This window comes from Carassius auratus, unplaced genomic scaffold (assembly GCF_003368295.1).
Source record: "Carassius auratus strain Wakin unplaced genomic scaffold, ASM336829v1 scaf_tig00215913, whole genome shotgun sequence".
In the NCBI taxonomy this organism is placed as follows: domain Eukaryota; kingdom Metazoa; phylum Chordata; class Actinopteri; order Cypriniformes; family Cyprinidae; genus Carassius; species Carassius auratus.
In genome coordinates this window covers 193736-212418 of record NW_020528307.1, presented here as the reverse complement: position 1 = coordinate 212418, position 18683 = coordinate 193736, and the positions used below count along the sequence as shown (strand labels likewise).

The 18683-nt window shown below is 38.9% G+C and overlaps 1 protein-coding gene across 1 annotated transcript; it reads right to left on the bottom strand.

The window, feature by feature from the left end:
* Positions 1–6444: 6444 nt before the first annotated feature.
* LOC113096416 (fucolectin-5-like) lies at positions 6445–9156 on the bottom strand. Its single transcript, XM_026261798.1, has 5 exons — positions 9057–9156; positions 8870–8908; positions 8312–8579; positions 8079–8218; positions 6445–6665 (listed from the first exon to the last, which is right to left on the bottom strand). The coding sequence occupies exons 1-5, from the start codon at positions 9106–9108 to the stop codon at positions 6643–6645; spliced, it is 522 nt and encodes a 173-aa protein (XP_026117583.1). The 5' UTR covers positions 9109–9156; the 3' UTR covers positions 6445–6642.
* Positions 9157–18683: the final 9527 nt, after the last annotated feature.

Genomic DNA, 18683 nt, shown 5'->3' with positions numbered 1-18683 from the left:
GTCAGTCTCTCAACAGTGGCAAAAGAGTGCGAGTGTTATTTAAGTTACTGTTTATTAGGTTTGAGAAGAAGTTCTGTCTAGCTGTGGCTAGTTTCACATTAAAAGCATGAAGGATGTCTTTATAGATGCTATAGTGAATTTCAAGTATAAAGTATACTCGAACAAATTTAATTTTTTCTTTCTCACAGGACAGCAGCACTAAAGAAATGTGGTCTTTTACAACATGATGTATTGTAAATTAAACTACCCAACAGTTTTACTCTCAATATCTTAAGTATATTAGAGTATGCAAGATAATACTTTTACTTAAACGACAGTTCAGCCAAAAATGAAAATTCTGTAATCATTTATTCATCCTTCAGTTGTTCCAGGTTTGGAATTTTTATTTTTGGGTGAACTGTCCCTTTAGCTAAGCCTTTCTAGCCTTTCTAAGATTTTAAATATGACAACTAGTAGTTTTTCCCCAGTATGGTATTAGTAGTTATTATAGTTTACTAAAGTATCTCAATATTTTGTGTACTTATTATGTTGTCATAGCTCTAAACAATTTCTTTTTTCCTTTCTTCCCTAAATCAGACCAGACCCCTGTACTGAAGGATAGAGCTGAATGTACCAACGCTGGACTGGTTTTAAATGTTTTGTGCTGAGGAGCGAGGCCCTGACAGTGGAACTTCTGAAAAGTGAACACCTACAGTGATGGGTGCCACAATCCAGACCCTGGTGTTTCTGATCTGTTTGCCAATGGCACATCATAAAGATGCTCTCTAGAGAGTTTGACATGTGCCTCGTTCCACTGTCACCCCATTATCCTCCAAGTAGCTGAGGAACATTCACCAAGAGATTGACCTCCTGAAGACCCCAGAACACATGGAGACAGCGCTGGGCTCAAACTGATGTTGTTTTTCTGATGTTAAACCGAAGCTATGCAGTAAATGGTTGTAAAAAGTACTTTCAGTTATGTATAGAAAAGTTTGTTTTAATGTGTAAAAAAAAAATGTACAAGACAAAAAAATTAACACATAACAGAATTTTTTGTGTAAAAAGCTGCATTAAAAAAAATTACAATGTACAAATAACAAGAGTTATTTGTACATTGTAATAAACATTGTCATATTACACGTGAATATGAAAAACAAAAATACAAAATGTACAGAAAGTCCTCATATTTATTAATAAATTACACTAAAAAATTAAAATGTATACAACTTATGCATTTCATTTTCAACTTGCATCACAAAAATAAACTAGAGAAATTAGGTTATTCCATTGACAATATGACATTAAAAAATATATTGAAAAACTGTAATATACCCATTTTTTCCTACTGTTATCTCTTCGCTAATGAAGAATGTATTTGTTATGCATTCTCTTAAGAAGAGAAAACTTACGCTCTTCTCTCTCTCTCTCTGGAGATTGATGTCCTCCCTGAGCAGCTCCACTTGCTCCCTCACCTGTCCCAGGACACTTAGCAAATAAACCATGCCTGTTTACAGCAACATCACAATGAATTTCCGAAAAAAATAAAAAAATAAAATAAAATTAACTTTGTATTTTTATGTCTTTCCCAGCAGGCTCACTCGTTCCAGAATAGTAATAAAACAAAACAAAATGGAAACTCTTATAAAAAATATAAAGAAAGGTTTGTAATCTTAACAATAGAAAATATGACACAGCAGGCCATGCATACAAAATACTGAAGTGCTAAAGTTAAAGTTTGGTTAAAACATTTGTAGACATCTCTTGCATGACAGCACTTGAAAAACCCAACGAAGAGAAAGACCATTGTCTTAGAGGTTGTCTTATTGTTTTTTTGGATGAAAGTACAAAAGCCTACTTACATATTAATGTGAAGTCCTCCACAGAACTCTTACCTGCCACCGTCGTCACGCGTCATGCGTAAACTCGACAACAACAACAATAACGCCTGACATGAGTGTCACAAGACTTAATTGTGGCTCATGATACTATACCATCCAAATTATAGCAATAGCACTGAAGTTTAATAGATGTTGAGCTGGAGTGGGTGTCTTTCTCTGCTCTTGGTCTAAGCTCAACCTGAATAAATAACGATGGAATGGATAAAAAAATAAAAAGGTTTTATTCCAAGATAGCATGGAATAGTTTATATAATGCATTTTTATTCATTAGCTTGGGTTAAACTAATTTTACTTTGTTGGATCAGCAGCTATGCTAATGATGTCTGTATTTTGTTTCTATGTTTTGCCACGGGATTCACATCCCGTGGTAACTAGGATTTACACAAGCTCCAGTCTGGATCCAGAACACCTGAGAAGAGATGATGCTGACCCTCAGAGGACCTCAGATGATGCTAACCCTGAATGAACAAACAGAACTAACAATTATTCCTAAATGTGTGACTTAATCATATAATAACTTAATTAATAATATTGATAGTTCATCGTCTAGCTGACTACGTCTTGTATTATTATTATTTTTTAGTTTTTCTAAAATCCTGTCAAATGTGCACAAACTACTAGCTACTACTAAATATTGTAGAAACATAATTTTCTGTAAAGTTGCTTTGTAACGATTTGTTTTGTAAAAAGCGCTATACAAATAAACTTGAATTGAATTGAATAATATGCTGTTATAACATCATATTATACAATCTATTCCATGCTGTCTTGAAATAAATTTATTACTTAATCATATTAATTTATGCAGTTATTAATCTTAATGCACAGAAAATAATATTTAACTGCGAGGTGCTGCTACTGGAAAATATTGCTACCATATTTTCCGGACTATAAGTCGCACTTTTTTTCATAGTTTGGCTGGTCCTGCGACTTATAGTCAGGTGTGACTTATTTATCAAAATTAATTTGACATGAATCGAGAGAAATGAACCAAGAGAAATGAACCAATAGAAAACATTACCGTCTACAGCCGCGAGACGGCGCTCTATGCTGCTCAGTGCTCCTGTAGTCTACACGCCCTCTCGCGGCTGTAGACGGTAATGTTCTCTCTTGGTTCTAAATAAATACGACTTATAGTCCAGTGCGGCTTATATATGTTTTTTTCCTCATCATGACGTATTTTTGGACTGATGCGACTTATACTCAGATGCGACTTATAGTCCGAAAAAAACGGTATATATTTCAGTTAGTTTGGCACATTTAGCTGCTTCAGTATCTAAATTCCGAAGAAAAAAAATTCTCGCCTTCTCAGCCCCACCCTTTTCTTTCTGTTTTTTACCCACGACTGCATTATGCATATTGTTTGTTTGTTTCTATGCTTCTTCTATCTAACGTTAACGTAATTGCTGTTCGTTTCTTCCTTCTCTTCCACGTCTTCTTCTCCTTAATTGGCGGCCACGGCCAATATCCCAAAAAAAGTAATTAAGTAAAAATGAAATATTGTTACAAGCACTCAGCAGAGTTAGTGCCACACCCACAGCAAGAATCACAACAGAATGCCAACTTAAATTGGCACTCAGCATCGACTCGACCAGATATGCTGACATGGAATAGAGAATTCAAGATATCTGGTCAGATCACCTTTATTTATTTATAAAGTACTTTAAACAAAATACATTGCGTCAAAGCACTGAACAACATTCATTTGGAAAACAGTGTCTCAATAATGCAGAATAATAGTTAAAGGCTGTTCATCATTGAATTCAGTGATGTCATCTCTGTTCAGTTTAAAAAGTGTCTGTGCATTTATTTGCAATCAAGTCAATGATATCGCTGTAGATGAAGTGACCCCAACTAAGCAAGCCAGAGGCGACAGCGGCAAGGAACCGAAACTCCATCGGTGACAGAATGGAGAAAAAAACCTTGGGAGAAACCAGGCTCAGTTGGGGGGCCAGTTCTCCTCTGACCAGACGAAACCAGTAGTTCAATTCCAGGCTGCAGCAAAGTCAGATTGTGCAGAAGAATCATCTGTTTCCTGTGGTCTTGTCCTGGTGCTCCTCTGAGACAAGGTCTTTACAGGGGATCTGTATCTGGGGCTCTAGTTGTCCTGGTCTCCGCTGTCTTTTAGGGCAGTAGAGGTCCTTTCTAGGTGCTGATCCACCATCTGGTCTGGATACGTACTGGATCCGGGTGACTGCAGTGACCCTCTGATCTGGACACAGACTGGATCTCGTGGCCACGGTGACCTCGGAACAAGAGAGAAACAGACAAATATTAGCGTAGATGCCATTCTTCTAATGATGTAGAAAGTACATGTTATGTGAAGTGTTTCCGGTTCCGGTTTACCTAATTAATGCAGCCTAAAAATCCTTTAACGGATTTGGATATTAAAATCATATTAGTATGTAATGTGTATGCCAGGTTAAAGAGATGGGTCTTTAATCTAGATTTAAACTGCAAGAGTGTGTCTGCCTCCCGAACAATGTTAGGTAGGTTATTCCAGAGTTTAGGCGCCAAATAGGAAAAGGATCTGCCGCCCACAGTTGATTTTGATATTCTAGGTATTATCAAATTGCCTGAGTTTTGAGAACGTAGCGGACGTAGAGGAGTATAATGTAAAAGGAGCTCATTCAAATACTGAGGTGCCAAACCATTCAGGGCTTTATAAGTAATAAGCAATATTTTAAAATCTATACGATGTTTGATAGGGAGCCAGTGCAGTGTGGACAGGACCGGGCTAATATGGTCATACTTCCTGGTTCTAGTAAGAACTCTTGGCAGAAGGATAAACTCACCTTCTCAGGTGTAGCTCACCAAATTGAACATGGAGGTTTTTCTGAGACTGAAATTGATGCTGTTACATGAGCTATAACATGAGTAGTTCTAGTCGATGTCTGTAGTTTTCAGAAATATACCCAGATAGCGAGCCAATCACTAATAGTCATTGCATGAATGCAGCTGCAGTTGCGATGCTCTGGTTGCCAGATATTCCTTGAAAGGGACTTTGTCAAGCTTAAGGTCACTTAAGGTGCGACAGTTCAGACAGATCTGATGGAAATGCATTATAGATTTAAGTAAACCTCTTGAAACACTTTCAAATATTACATTTGCTTACAAACTCTTTCTTGACATTGTGACATCTTCCAGATAATTTGGCAGCTGGAAGAAAAGTCACAGTCATCAACTTATGGTCTCTGGTCTGCTGAACATGCCATTGATTTCAATCCAGGATTAACAAATTCACAAATTAACAAAAAGTTATTTTTACAGAATAAGTAGCATCTTAATAACAAACAGAATGAAAATAAATGGAGCGGAGATTCACATCGGAAACTCTCTGGAGAACAACGGCAACAACAATCCCATGTGAGATCTTCTTTCAGTGGCTTAATATCCATAAAAATCCCTGAAAACACACATAAAGAAAGACTAGAAGTCTAAATAATGTTTTCTTTGATTCTCTTTAGATGCACTGTGATTTCTAGCATTCCAGCTGGTGTTTCCTCCACCTACATTTGTAACGATATGGAGGGTCGATACATGAATCTGATCATTCCTGGAGATTCAAGGATTCTTACTCTGTGTGAGGTGGAGGTCTATGGAGAAGGTGTGATCAAACACGGAAAATAAAGCTATTAATGAATGAAATTACTCATTTTGGGCTGTTGATTTCAAAATACTTCTCACAAGATATGATGCTTTTTGTAGCATTTTTGCTTTTGAGAACCATTTGCAAGGTGAAGAAGTCTTGTATTCTGCTATATCTGTACATGCAATTATTCACTTATTTGTCTGTTTATAAAAAGTCAAATGGTTTTCAGACTAAGTTTAATAATAAATCTTAAATACTTATATTTGTCAAAAAAAAACTGACATTTGACTGCTTTTGTTATTTTGATAAGTGCATTAAAGCTGATACACAAATATAATGAGAAAAATCCTTATCATTTGAAAAAAAAAATGTGAGGGATGTTTTTGTTTATAATTTGAAACTCACCATATTCAAATCATTTGCAAATCACTTGAACTCCAAGATGCAGGGATGTAACTGATTTATTGTTTTTAAAATGCGACATTTCTAAAGTTTCATGCTCTTCAATACACAGAAATTTGTGTTCAACATTAAACCATATCCATTCTTACTTAGTGTTTAACTTTGTTTACTTCTGTTCATGATTTTTGAGGATCACTACACAATCTTTTCATGTTGCACCCATTAATCATTCTTAAATGACAGATGCATTTGCACTAAATTCTGTAGATTATTGTAGACAATGTCAAAGGTTATTTGATTTAATGTCAAAAACAAAGGATGCAACGACAAGATGTTTATAATTATTTTATCAGTTGCATTTTATTATTTGCATTTCCTGTTCCCTTCTGTCTGTGTATGTTCACTCTCATATGCTTGTTTAGTTCCTTTACTGAAGAAAACAAAAGGAATGTTGATTTTGAAGTAAAAGTATTAAAATGAATATGTATACAGTAGATTACAAATGAAATGGAAAGGTATGTCAGGTATGTAATTCACATTTATTTGTATAACACATTTCACAACACATATTGAGACAAAATCCTTTATAGTCTTTATATGAGCTTGTATCAGAAAGAGCAGTTGAAATCTAAATCTAATTGAAATTATAATATTTACAAATACCAGATATGCATTCAAGCAAACTGTGTGTGCATCTTAAACCAATGAAAATGTCATCATTTTTATCTGGAGTCCTTGCAGGGTAGCCATCATCTACTCACAGGTGCTTGGTCATATGGACTCTTCACAGGAGGCTAGATAAAAGAAAAAAATATATATATATTTATAAATATATATGCACACACGCAAAAAATTGGGTTGACCTGTTCTGGTACAGTGTTATTAACATAACTTAATCACTGATTTCTAGTTGTGTCCTCTTTTGGACGACCAAACGAAAGTGTCTCCACTACATGACGGCGGTGGCAACAGTACTACAGCGAGAATTAAAGTTACGCCTTCTTTCTCTGCGTGAACATTTGTATACAGTCAGTAAACGTGGGGTTGTTTTAAAACAAGGCATTTTGGGAGGGCATGGCTAGTATTAACTTTTATCAAGAATATTTGTGGTTTGAGACTTTAGTTTTTGTAACTTTAGGGATCTTATCTATTCACAAACAGCTTGTAACACTCCAAAGAGAAAGGAAAACTTGAAAAGGCATCATATGACCCCTTTAAAATAGTTTGTCGTTCGTTTATGAAACTGAGACACAAATGACACATTACATGAATATGAAGCGCGGAAGCATCACATTTTTAAGCTGGAAGGGATACCATCCATAAGAATCTATGAATAAGAAGCTGGATTCAGTCTCGTAGAACAAGAATACCGGAGTTTCCCACAATGTCAAAAATGTCATGATCCTGGTCTTTTCCTCTGTCTCTGTCTCCCTCTTGTGATCACTTACTCACTCTATCACGCACACTCCTCCGCTCATTATCACTTTCAGCTGTCTCCCCTTTCATTCCTTCACCTGTCCCTCTTTTGCCCTTGATTGTCTCTGCTTCTTATTCTCTCTTTCTAGCCCTGTCTCATTGTCGGATTATTCGATGACCTTTCGTGAGACACGTCTGTTTCCTAGTCCTGTCCTGTCTTGTCCGTGGATTGTTTAGTCATTATTGCAACTGTGAGTTATACTGTCGTTGGACTGTGTATTATCCGGCTGTGCCTGTTTGCAGAGAACCTGTGCAGCACCTGCCCTTGGCTTTTCACACCGCCGGCGGTCTTCTCTGTTTTTGGACTGGGAGTTGGCATCCCGGGATCCCTGCCTCTCCTCTCATGGAGATCTATGTAGTTTTTTCCCTTAGACCCTGTCGTCTGGCAATTTCTGTTTTGGCTGAAAGAAGTCCGTGATTTTTGTTATCTTTATGCTGTGAAAGACTATTTTCTTTTTTAAAGACTGTCAATTGCACCCCGCCCTGGTCTACCATCGTTCTTACCTCCTAACAAAAAATTCCCCACACAGATTTCACTGCATGTTAAAGTTGATCATGCAAATTCAACCAACAGAAAGATGCTGGGCTTGAAAGGGACATCATTGTGAGCTGTGCTTTGTATATCACTATTGCGTTACATATGTTATTGACAATGGACCTGTGTTTTTCTACATGAAATTTCACTAATGTGACCACACTTTAACAATCTAGAATGAGGTGTTAGAAATTACCTGTTCCATAAACCTCCACCTCACACAGTGTGAGGTATGCGTGGATCTTAGGAAGGTACATGTTCACATAACGACCTTCCATTCCACCGCAAGAGAAACTGACAGAACTGCCTGCTGGGACAAGTGAAGTGACACCACATCTACAGAGAGAAAGAGAGAAACCACGACACAATCAGCTGACCTGCTCAAATCCAGTTCTCCTGACACGTTCATAACTGTTTTCATTACTTCACCTGGGATTGTTGTTGCCGTTGTTTTCCAGAGAGTTTCCGATGCGGATCTCTACTCCAGCTGTTTCATCCAGCCAGTTATCATCTCTGTTGGTGACGGTCACGTTGTAAATTTTGTAAGAATCCAGCAGGTCCAGCCTCCACCACGGGTTGAGATCGTATTCTGTGTGGGAGCAACTTGGAGTGTATTTGATGCCATCGATGGCATTTGCAGCTCCCCAGGTGGAATATGTGCTCGACTGTACAGCCGTTCCTCTTAATGCCAAATTCTCTGAAAACATTTAAAGAGACAGAGGGTCAAGACTCAAATGTGTGAAGTTTCAGTACATTTAATTTTGGGTTCAGATAAGAAATTCCAATCCAAAACACTCAGTTCCATTTACTACTACATTAAAATCTGAAGTTAATATTTTAATGGATCTACACTTACTATGAACTTACTATGAGCAGTTGTACTTCATTAACCAACATTAATAAGGTTTTTTTTTTTTTTTTTTTTTTTTTTTGGTTAATGTTATTGGATGCATGTTAATTAATGGGACATTAGTTACTATTTTTTACCTTCCAAGTTTTCTGAACTCCCCTGAATGGAAAAGAAACCTGTTACAAAAACAAAATATTTCCATTGCTTTCTGAGATGTGGATCAATTTTATGTTGTATTTGCTTCTTTAAATATTTTTATAAAGAATAGCTAATCAGCATCTATAATTGTACATCATTTGATTAATGTGTGTCATTTTTACTCACCCAAAAGTAAGAACAGATAAGAGAGTCCCTCCATCTTGTTTTTAAAGAACATTAATCAAATAGCTGTGATGGTCAGATATGACAAGGGTGTGAGTTTCCCCTTCTGCTCTCTCTTCTACTATGAATCCCTCTTTTTATTTGTGTTTCTCTTCGCAGTTCGAGTCTCCACCCTTAGGAAATTCTGACTGGATGTTTGCTGAATATATTTCACACATCACAGGATCTCCAGAACTGCTTTTCTCAGAACACCTCTCAGGTCAAGTCTGATTTACTAAACAAATGCTGTTAATTCTAGAAGTTCATACTGAATGAGAAAAACAATGTGGTAAAGTATCGTCTGAATGAAAGCAATGGGATAAATAGTCTAGAAATACTTGTGTGATTAAGAAGATATTCAAAATAAGAATGCATGCTTAAAAAATGACAGCTTGACATGAACAGTATTTGTGTTTTTATTCCCATGTAATTCCAATTATATTAAACACACATACAGTTGTTTTTCATAATTTATAGGAAATCTGAGCTGTTTCCGTCATGGGGAGAGGAAAAAAAAACTATATAATAAAATAATAAACAAAACATATCACTAACTAAACCCAGCGACTCTAAGTAGCCTATGCCAAAGAAAAAGGAAACAAATGTTAGCAGTCTTCCCCAACTCCAGATCTGAAGCATAAACAGGACATTTGACATTTACAATAAAGAAAACCGGGTGTGATATGTCTGAGGTACAGATGCTCGTTTTGTTAGGGCTCCTCTCCAAGACCTCGACAAAGTTATTATTTAACCGTGTTTTTACTTAGTTTTATGCCATCAAAGTGTTCCTACTTTGCTTTGCTCTATGACACCCGTATATTCACTAAGTTAGATCTAAGAAGTGCATACAACTTAATCAGAATCCGGAAGGGAGACGAGTGGAAAACGGCTTTCATCACCCCGGCTGGGAACTACGAATATCTAGTAATGCCATATGGTCTAGTAAACGCCCCCTCCATGTTCCAAAGTTTCATGGAAGAGGTCCTCCGAGAGTTGCTGAACCGTTTTGCCCTTGTCTACATTGACAACATACTAATTTTCTCTCGCAAAGAAAGGGAACACCAGCATCACGTTATCCAAGTACTCCATCAACTCCGAGAGTTCTCCCTGTTTGTGAAGGCAGAGAAATGCATCTTCCACCAGACCGCTGTTGAAATCCTAGGCTACCATATCAGCACAAAAGGGGTATGTTGTATGTTGTATGTTTTTACCACTTTTTTTTCCGCTTGTGTAGTCCGAGACACAGTTGTTTGTCTGTTCTGTATTTATTTTTGAAAAACCCTTAAAATAAAGTATATATAAATAGAAAAAAAAAACAATAAAGAAAACTGGCACAGAATCCCTACACTACTATGTACAATATTTAAAAGGAACAAAGGAATAGTGGCACACTTGCAAGATCACAAAACTCAACAGAAAGAAAGAAATGGGGATTTTAAAAAGTAGCTGAATGGCTTTGGCAACAATAAACAGAAAGAAAAAGTAAGGTCTACAAAATCAGATATTTACTCAACAGAATTTTAAACGCAATAATAATATGAGACTCTAATTCACAGCAACCACAACTACTCTGCTCTCTTCTCCTCCACCTTGTTACATCCTGTTATTTCAAAAGATGCTGGACTTCGGGTGATGAATCAGCAGGTGCCTCTTTTTCACACCCAATTAGGGTGGAGTCACCTAAAAGCAAGCAAAAGACAAAGATATACACTGAAAAATATAATTAGCAGATTAAAATTCTTGTAACAACTATGCAAATCGTGAAGAACAAAGTGTAGACAGCTGTAGAAAGTTGATTTTGTTCGTTGCCCAATGAATTATACTCTATGTCATAATATCTTCTGTATGTTGACTTGATGTACAGTATGTTAACTATAGTAGCTTTAGATCTGGGGTGTCAAATTCAATTCCTGGAGGGCCAGAGCCCTTCAGAGTCTAGATTTAAATCTTATTAAACACACCTGATCCCATCAATCAAGTGATGCAGGCTTATTTGAAAACTACATGCTCTCTATTGTGGAGCAGGGTTGGAACAAAACTCAGAAGGGCTCGGGACTTCCAGGAACTGAGTTTGACACCCATGTTTTAGACCAGGGATAGGCAACTTCGGTCCTAGAGGGCCACTGTCCTGCAGAGTTAAGCTCCAAACCTAATTAAACACACCTGAACAAGACAATCAGTGTTTTCGGGATTACTAGATCGAGACAGCCAGGTGAGTTTTTATGAGGGCTGAAGATAAACTCTGCAGGATAGTTGCCCTCCAGGACCGGAGTTGCCTATCCCTGCTCTAGACGAACCCACAGACCTTTAGTTCATGATTTCCTATCCATCAGTCTGATCACTGATCATTTCCATGTTGTTTTGTGTCTATTTGAATGATCTCGGGTAGGATGTAAATTAAGAGCTCCACAGGAGTCCATCATCTGCTCTAAGCTCAAACAAAGAGTCGTCCCTTCATAGAGATCTCAGACAGATCTAATTTTTGGCTGTTTTTCTGCAGACTCAGACATAAGCACTGCTGTAAGCTATTAGTGTTTGTCACGGTTTGTATAGTTGTAGGGAGAACACAGGAGTCAATAATCCATTTTAACAGTTTTTAATACAAACACGCTGAGGAAATCCAGCATAGGAAACATTTCAGCAAACAAACTAGTAACTTAGTAGACCAGACAACCAACTAATACCAGAAACCTAGGAGTTATGATCGATCATCAGTTAAGCTTCACAGACCATATTGCTACAACGACCCGGTCCTGCTTTGACTTGCTACAGGACGACCACTGGCACAGCACCAGTATACCTAAACTCACTAGTTCAAACTTATGCGCCCTTCAGAAGCTTGTGTTCTGCAAGGAAAAAATGCCTTGTGGTGCCATCCCAAAGAGGTTCAAAATCACTCTCACAGACCTTTTCTTGGACTGTGCCCAGCTGGTGGAATGACCTCCCAATCTCAATTCAAACAGCCAAGTCTTTACTCGTTTTCAAAAAAAAAAAGTGAACGAGTCAGTCTATTGTTCGTTATCTGGCTCGGCTCGGTGTTCATCACAGCAGTTCAGTCAGTGTACTGTTTGAGTACATGAATTACTCTGGGATATTGGTTTGTTTGAACTCAGAGGAAGTGTCAGCCACATTAAAAAAGTTAACAGCTCAAGTCATTTGTGGATTAATGCGTATTAGAGATGCGAACCGTTTAAAATGATTCAGTTCGATTTGGTGAACTGAATGATTCATTCGCGAACTGGAAATCCAGCTGCTTTGATTTGAACTCTCTCTCACAGAGACACGGAAGAGAAGACAATGCTGAATAAAGTCATCGTTTTTGCTATTTTGGGACCAAAATGTATTTTCGATGCTTCAAAAAATTCCAACGGACACTCTGATGTCACATGGACTACTTTGATTATGTTTTTCTTACCTTTCTGGACATGGACAGTATACCGTACACACAGCTTCAATGGAGGGACTGAGAGCTCTCGGACTAAATCTAAAATATCTTAAACTGTGTTCCGAAGATAAAAGGAGGCCTTACATGTTTGGAACAGCATAAGGGTGGATAATTTTCATTTGTGGGCGAACTAACCCTTTAATGTCACAAAAAGACTTAAGATACCATTTGTAGAACTCTCTCAGCCCATCTCTGCGATGGCACTAAATGGTCAGCCGTTACCCTCTGTCACACATTCCACAGTCTCCGTCAAACTCATCATCTCTGGACAACACACTGAGAACATTGACTTTCTCTTAACTGACACTCCTGCTGCTCCTGTGGTTTTGGGGCATCCCTGGCTAGTGCTCCATAATCCCCACATAAAATGGGGAAAAAATTCTGTCATGTTCTCCTGTGTCTTGTTCTGTGTTTCAGGATGATCACACTGACCTGTCTAACGTCCCATGTGAGTACCTTGACCTGAAGAGAGTTTTCAGTAAGTCTCGGGCTGCTTCTCTACCTCTGCATCATCCCTATGACTGTGCTATAGAGTTATTGTCAGGTACGTTTCCGCCTAAAGGCAAATTATATTCACTTTCCCGGAGAGGGAGGTCATGGAGAAATATATTTCTGATTCTCTTGCAGCCAAGATCATCTGCCCCTCTTCCTCTCCAGCGGGTACGGGAATTTTTTTTGTAAAAAAGAAAGACGGCTCTCTTCGTCCCTGTATTGATTATCAAGGGTTGAATGACATCAAGGTGAAGAATACTTCTCCTTTGCTGCAGGGGGCGTCATTTTTCACGAAAATTGGATCTAAGTAACGCTTATCATTTATCTCGCATAAGAGAGGGGGATGAATGGAAGACCGCTTTTAACACCCCCAGGGGGCACTTTGAATATCTTGTTCTTCCTTTTAGCCTTTCTAACGCCCTGCAGTATTCCAAGCACTTGTCAACAATGTATTGAGAGATATGGTAGATCAGTTCATTTATGTATACCTGGATGACATACTGATATTTTCTCATTCTCTACAGGAACATGTTCAACATGTCAGGCGAGTGCTTCAGAGGCTGTTAGAGAATGGGCTTTTTTCAAGGCGGAGAAATGCGATTTCCATGCACAGTCTGTTCCTTTTTTGGGATACATCATCTCAGCCTAGGGAGTGCGCATGAATAGACTCGTAAGGCCCTGCAGAGGTTTCTGGGCTTTGCCAATTTCTACCAGCGGTTGATTCGCAATTTCAGCCAGCTAGTCGCCCCTTTGATTTCCTTAACCTCCTTCAAGACTGAGTTTCCAAAATGAAAAGTTGCTTCATTTCAGCTCCCATCCTCATTGCCCCTGATCCTTCCCGGCAGTTCGTGGTGGATGTTGACTCCTCAGAGGTGGGGGTTGGCACGGTTCTATCCCAGCATTCCTTCACGGACGGTAAGATGCATACTTGTGTGTAATTATGACATTGGTAACAGAGGGCTGTTGGCAGTCAAGCTCGCTTTGGAAGAGTGGTGTCATTGGTTGGAAGGTTTGGGGGTTCCTTTTATTGTCTGGACCGATCACAAAAATCTTGAATACATCAAGTCCGCTGAAAGATTAAACTCTAGGCAGGCTCGGTGGGCTCTTTTTTTTTTTTTGATCATTTAGATTTTTCTATTTCTTATTGTCCAGATTCTAAGAACATCAAACCAGACGCGTTATCCCGTATTTTTTATGTTTCGGATCACCCATCTTTTTCCGAACCCATTGCACCGCAGAAAGCCATTATTTCTGGGGTAATGTCACCGCCCAGAGGCCCACCGGGTCAGTTGTTTGTGCCAGAGGCTTTAAGGTATGAAGTTATCCGATGGGGTCATTATTCTAAGGTAGCTTGCCATCCTGGGGTTAATCGTACCATGTTTCCCGTTAAACAGCAGTTTTGGTTGCCAGCCACGGCTCGTGACATTCGTCTTTTTGTTTTGGCTTGCTCTGTCTGTGCTGTTTCGAAGTCTTCCAATCGACCCCCTGCTGGACTCCTTCAGCCGTTTTTAGCTCCTTCGAGACCCTGGTCCCACATTTCGCTAGATTTCGTTTCGGGCCTCCCTACGTCACAGGGAAACGCGGTGGTTTTGACCATGGTGGACCGGTTCTCAAAGGCAACTCATTTCATTCCTCTGCCTAAATTACCTTCTGCCAGAGAAACAGCGGTTGCTGTCATGCATCACGTTTATCGCTTACATGGCCTCCTGATGGATGTGGTCTCTGACACGGGGCCTCAGTTTGTTTCCAAATTTTGGAGAGAATTTTGTTAATTGCTGGGGGCGACTGTTAGTCTTTCTTCTGGATTTCATCCTCAGAGTAATGGTCAGACGGAGAGGGCCAACCAAGATCTAGAATGAGTTTTGCGATGTTTGGTTTCTCAGAACCCCTCCTCTTGGAGCCAGCAGCTCTCATGGGTTGAGTACGCACATATCTCGTTACCAGTTTCAGCTACGGGCCTATCGCCTTTTCAGTGTAGTTTAAGGTACCAGACACCACTTTTTACAGAATTGGAATCCGAAGTCGCGGTCCCCTCTGCCCACACATTTATCCAGAGGTGCCGATGCACCTGGGCAAGATTGACCCTGCTCCGGGTGGGGGCGTGCACCAAGGTCCAGGCTGATCGCCACCGGTCGAAACCTCCCGTCTATGTCGCAGTTCAAAAAGTGTGGCTTTCATCAAAGAATATTCCTCTCCGATCCGTCAGTAATAAGCTTGAACCCAAATTTATTGGCCCATTTACTGTCACCAAATTTATTAGTCAAGTGGCAGTCCGCCTCAAACTCCCTCCGGCGTAGAGGAGAATTAATCCGTTGTTAAATGTATCCAAATTAAAGCCCGTTTTTCATTCACCCATTAATCCGCCGGTCCCAGTTAATCCAAGGATATAGACGATCTGGAGAATCTGAAAAGGCCTGAGGGACCAGTGTATCGAGGCAAGCACAACAGGACCAGTAAATACCGAACCACAAAACATAAATAATCCATAGTCAAAGGCAAAGGACAATAAACCAGCTTGCAGGGTTTTAGTCTGATGATCACTCCTCCATGTTTCCCGCAACTTCTCTGGCAATTTCTCAGGATGATGTCAAGCGGCCATTGACAAAGAAAATCCGGAATGTCTCTTATAATACTCCTGTGTGGGATGTCCACAAACTTTCCCAGATTAGTTTCAGAGACAACCATACAGCGACTACAAATGTCCAGGAGTGATTTACGATCAACAGTGTAGTCTTGACATAGTTTAATGCTGTGAGAAACCATAAACAGCTCCTGTTGTAATTCCAGACAAAATCTCATTATGTATACAGACTGTATTTCATGAAGTTGCAACGCTCTCATGTCACTCATGTTTCAGCTATGTTGAATTGAAAAAAAATTGATAAAATATGTTGTAGTGCTTTTAATGTTTATCAAAAAAATACAGAGACTCTGATGGTGAAGCAGCAGCTCGGTGTCCTGTGTTTTATTAAGGCTCGGCCTTCAAGGCTCAGCAGCCTTGAACTTCCGCTGTAAACAAATGTATGCTACGAAAACAAAACCATCAAGCAAGTTTCGCTGCCTCCTTAACCTGATCCTCCATAAGAACAACCAAGGGGGACACAATCACAATTATCACCTTACCAGACTTTGGCCTCCCCAGTTTCTCACTGACGATCTGTAACAGTTGATAAATTAAACTTTTCCCAAAACATGTCGTGAGTAGAATCACCTCCATTCAAAATGTGAAACAAACACTCTTCGAATAGCATCCCGTTTCTCCATGTCCGCTGTAATTTTTAATTTCCATAACCTAAACTATGATCTTACATTACACATTTAGCATCTACGTCATGGCTCTAAGCCCGCCCTCTGTTCGTTGATTGGCTGGCTGTTTTGGAGCTGGAGGAAAACTGGGAGATAGGTCGCTATCTCAGATTGAGTACAGAAGTGAAATGAAATTGAGCGGAAATACAAAGTCTGACGTATTCAGGCTAGTGTTTTCCATCCTTCAATCAATTTCAGATGTAAAAGAGAACTCATCTGAAGAGATCCCAAGGATTTTTGCAGCTCATAATAAAAATAAATTTGAGAAAATCAGTTGAAGAGGAAAGAACTGTTAGCATTAGTACAGTGTTAAATTCTGATTATGCATAATTTTAATGCATTTCAGAATTTTTGCAGCTAGAGGAATTTCCCTGTGAAACTGTGTCACTAAATGTGCTTTTACCTGTGACCTTTCAAACTGAAACTTGGAGCAATTACGTGTGGACCTTAGGTGATTGTTTAAAGCCTGTGATGATCAATGAAGTATCTGCTGACACAAACAGAATCGTTCTCAGAAACTGTTTTCTCATTCCGGAGTGAAATTGCTGACTCTGAATTTAATTTAAGGAAAAGGCATACATCTTCTGTTTCTAATGCATGTCATCAGTAGTCCTTTTCTCAGCTTGCTTCTTAACTATCAATAAAGGAAGTGAACATTATTTACATAGGCAAAATAAATTGAGCTAACTTTTACATCCAGTCCAATTATTTGCACAGATGCAAAAAAAAAAAAAAAAAAAAAGTGTAGGGAAATGTTCACATGGATTAGTGCGGCCAAATGAGGACAAGATCACAGAAACCATGTGATCATGCTGCATTTGATTACCTGTGCCCTGAAGGACAAAACAGCTTATTCAAAACAGCTTGATCTGAGAACACTTGAGAATGTTTACTGTATATTATATTATGTATTAAGTGATCAAAATATATTTAGCAAAGTACATACTCATTTCTACACCACCAAAAGGTCCAATACCCTACAATTTATTGTCATATTATATGTAATATCTCATTAATATAACTACTGATGTAAAAAAAGAACCAGAAGGAGCTTGTCATTTTTTTTTGAATTCATGAAAAACCACAGGGGAAATAATCAACAGTTCTCAAGTAACTTGATTCTGTGGGAAACCATGAACTTGACAATCATGAGACTGGAAACCATTTGGTAATGGTTTTAATCATATCATGAAATATTTGTGTAGAAAACTTTAAAGAATGTCAAAATAACACAATTTGAAATAAATTCTACTGTAGGAAGATATATTTATTATTTTAAATCCAGCCATGACCAATTTTATAAGTGTATAAAGGTGTATTGGACATATTGTTGGTGAAGAAGCACCAAAATGTCAGTATCGCAGGACTCATGTGAGAGTGAAACATGTGCTTTTGGTCTGTCCAATATTTAATGTCATGAGACAAAGATTATCAACAGGGCAACCTCTGAAGGACATGTTTCAGAAGACATTTTATAATGTTTTTTTTTTTTTTTTTTTTTTTACAATTTATTTCAAAAGTAAATGTAAAATATTTTTATAGAAATGTTATACTTTGTTATATAACTGTTATTAATTAATTGATGTTTGTATTTGTATTTTGTCTTCTACTATATGGTAATGGTAATGGTGAATATTACCTGGATCTACATCTGGTTGAAGTCTGGCGGCGATGGGGTGTCTGACAACGGGGGCAGGTTTGCATAGGCTGGAAGCTCTTAGTCAGAGCCCTGCACGTCAGCGGCACAGGGTATTGGTCGCTAAGAGCTGGGGTTGAGTGGCAGCTGTTCTCGGCAGACCCCTGTGCGACTGAGCAGCCCTATTCAGGGACCACACTGCTCACCTCAAGTTAAGGAAGGGTCTAGAAAAGGTGGCCTAAAAAATGCCCACTCAACTCATACCTGGACAGCATACCCCACCTGTTGGGTCATTCCACTTCTGCGGGCGAAACAGAAGAAACAAATCCTACAACCTTAAACTGGCAACATGGAACATAAGAACTCTCTTGGACTCCTATGGCAGGTCTGAAAGACCCCATAGAAGGACAACGCTGGTTGCAGCCAAGCTGCACCGCTATGATATCCATATTGCTGCCCTGAGTGAAACCAGGCTCCTTGATGAGGTGTCTCTAGCAGAGGAGGGCATGGGCTAAACCTTCTACTGGAAAGGCTATCCCACAGGTGGACAACATCTGCATGGTGTGAGACAGGCAATTAAGAACACAATACTGCCAAGACTCACTGAAACTCCTGTGGGCATCAGTGAAAGACCTATGACTCTCCATATCCCCCCTGGTGAAGAACCGCTATGCCACACTTCTAAGTGTGAATGCTCCAACTCTACCATCTG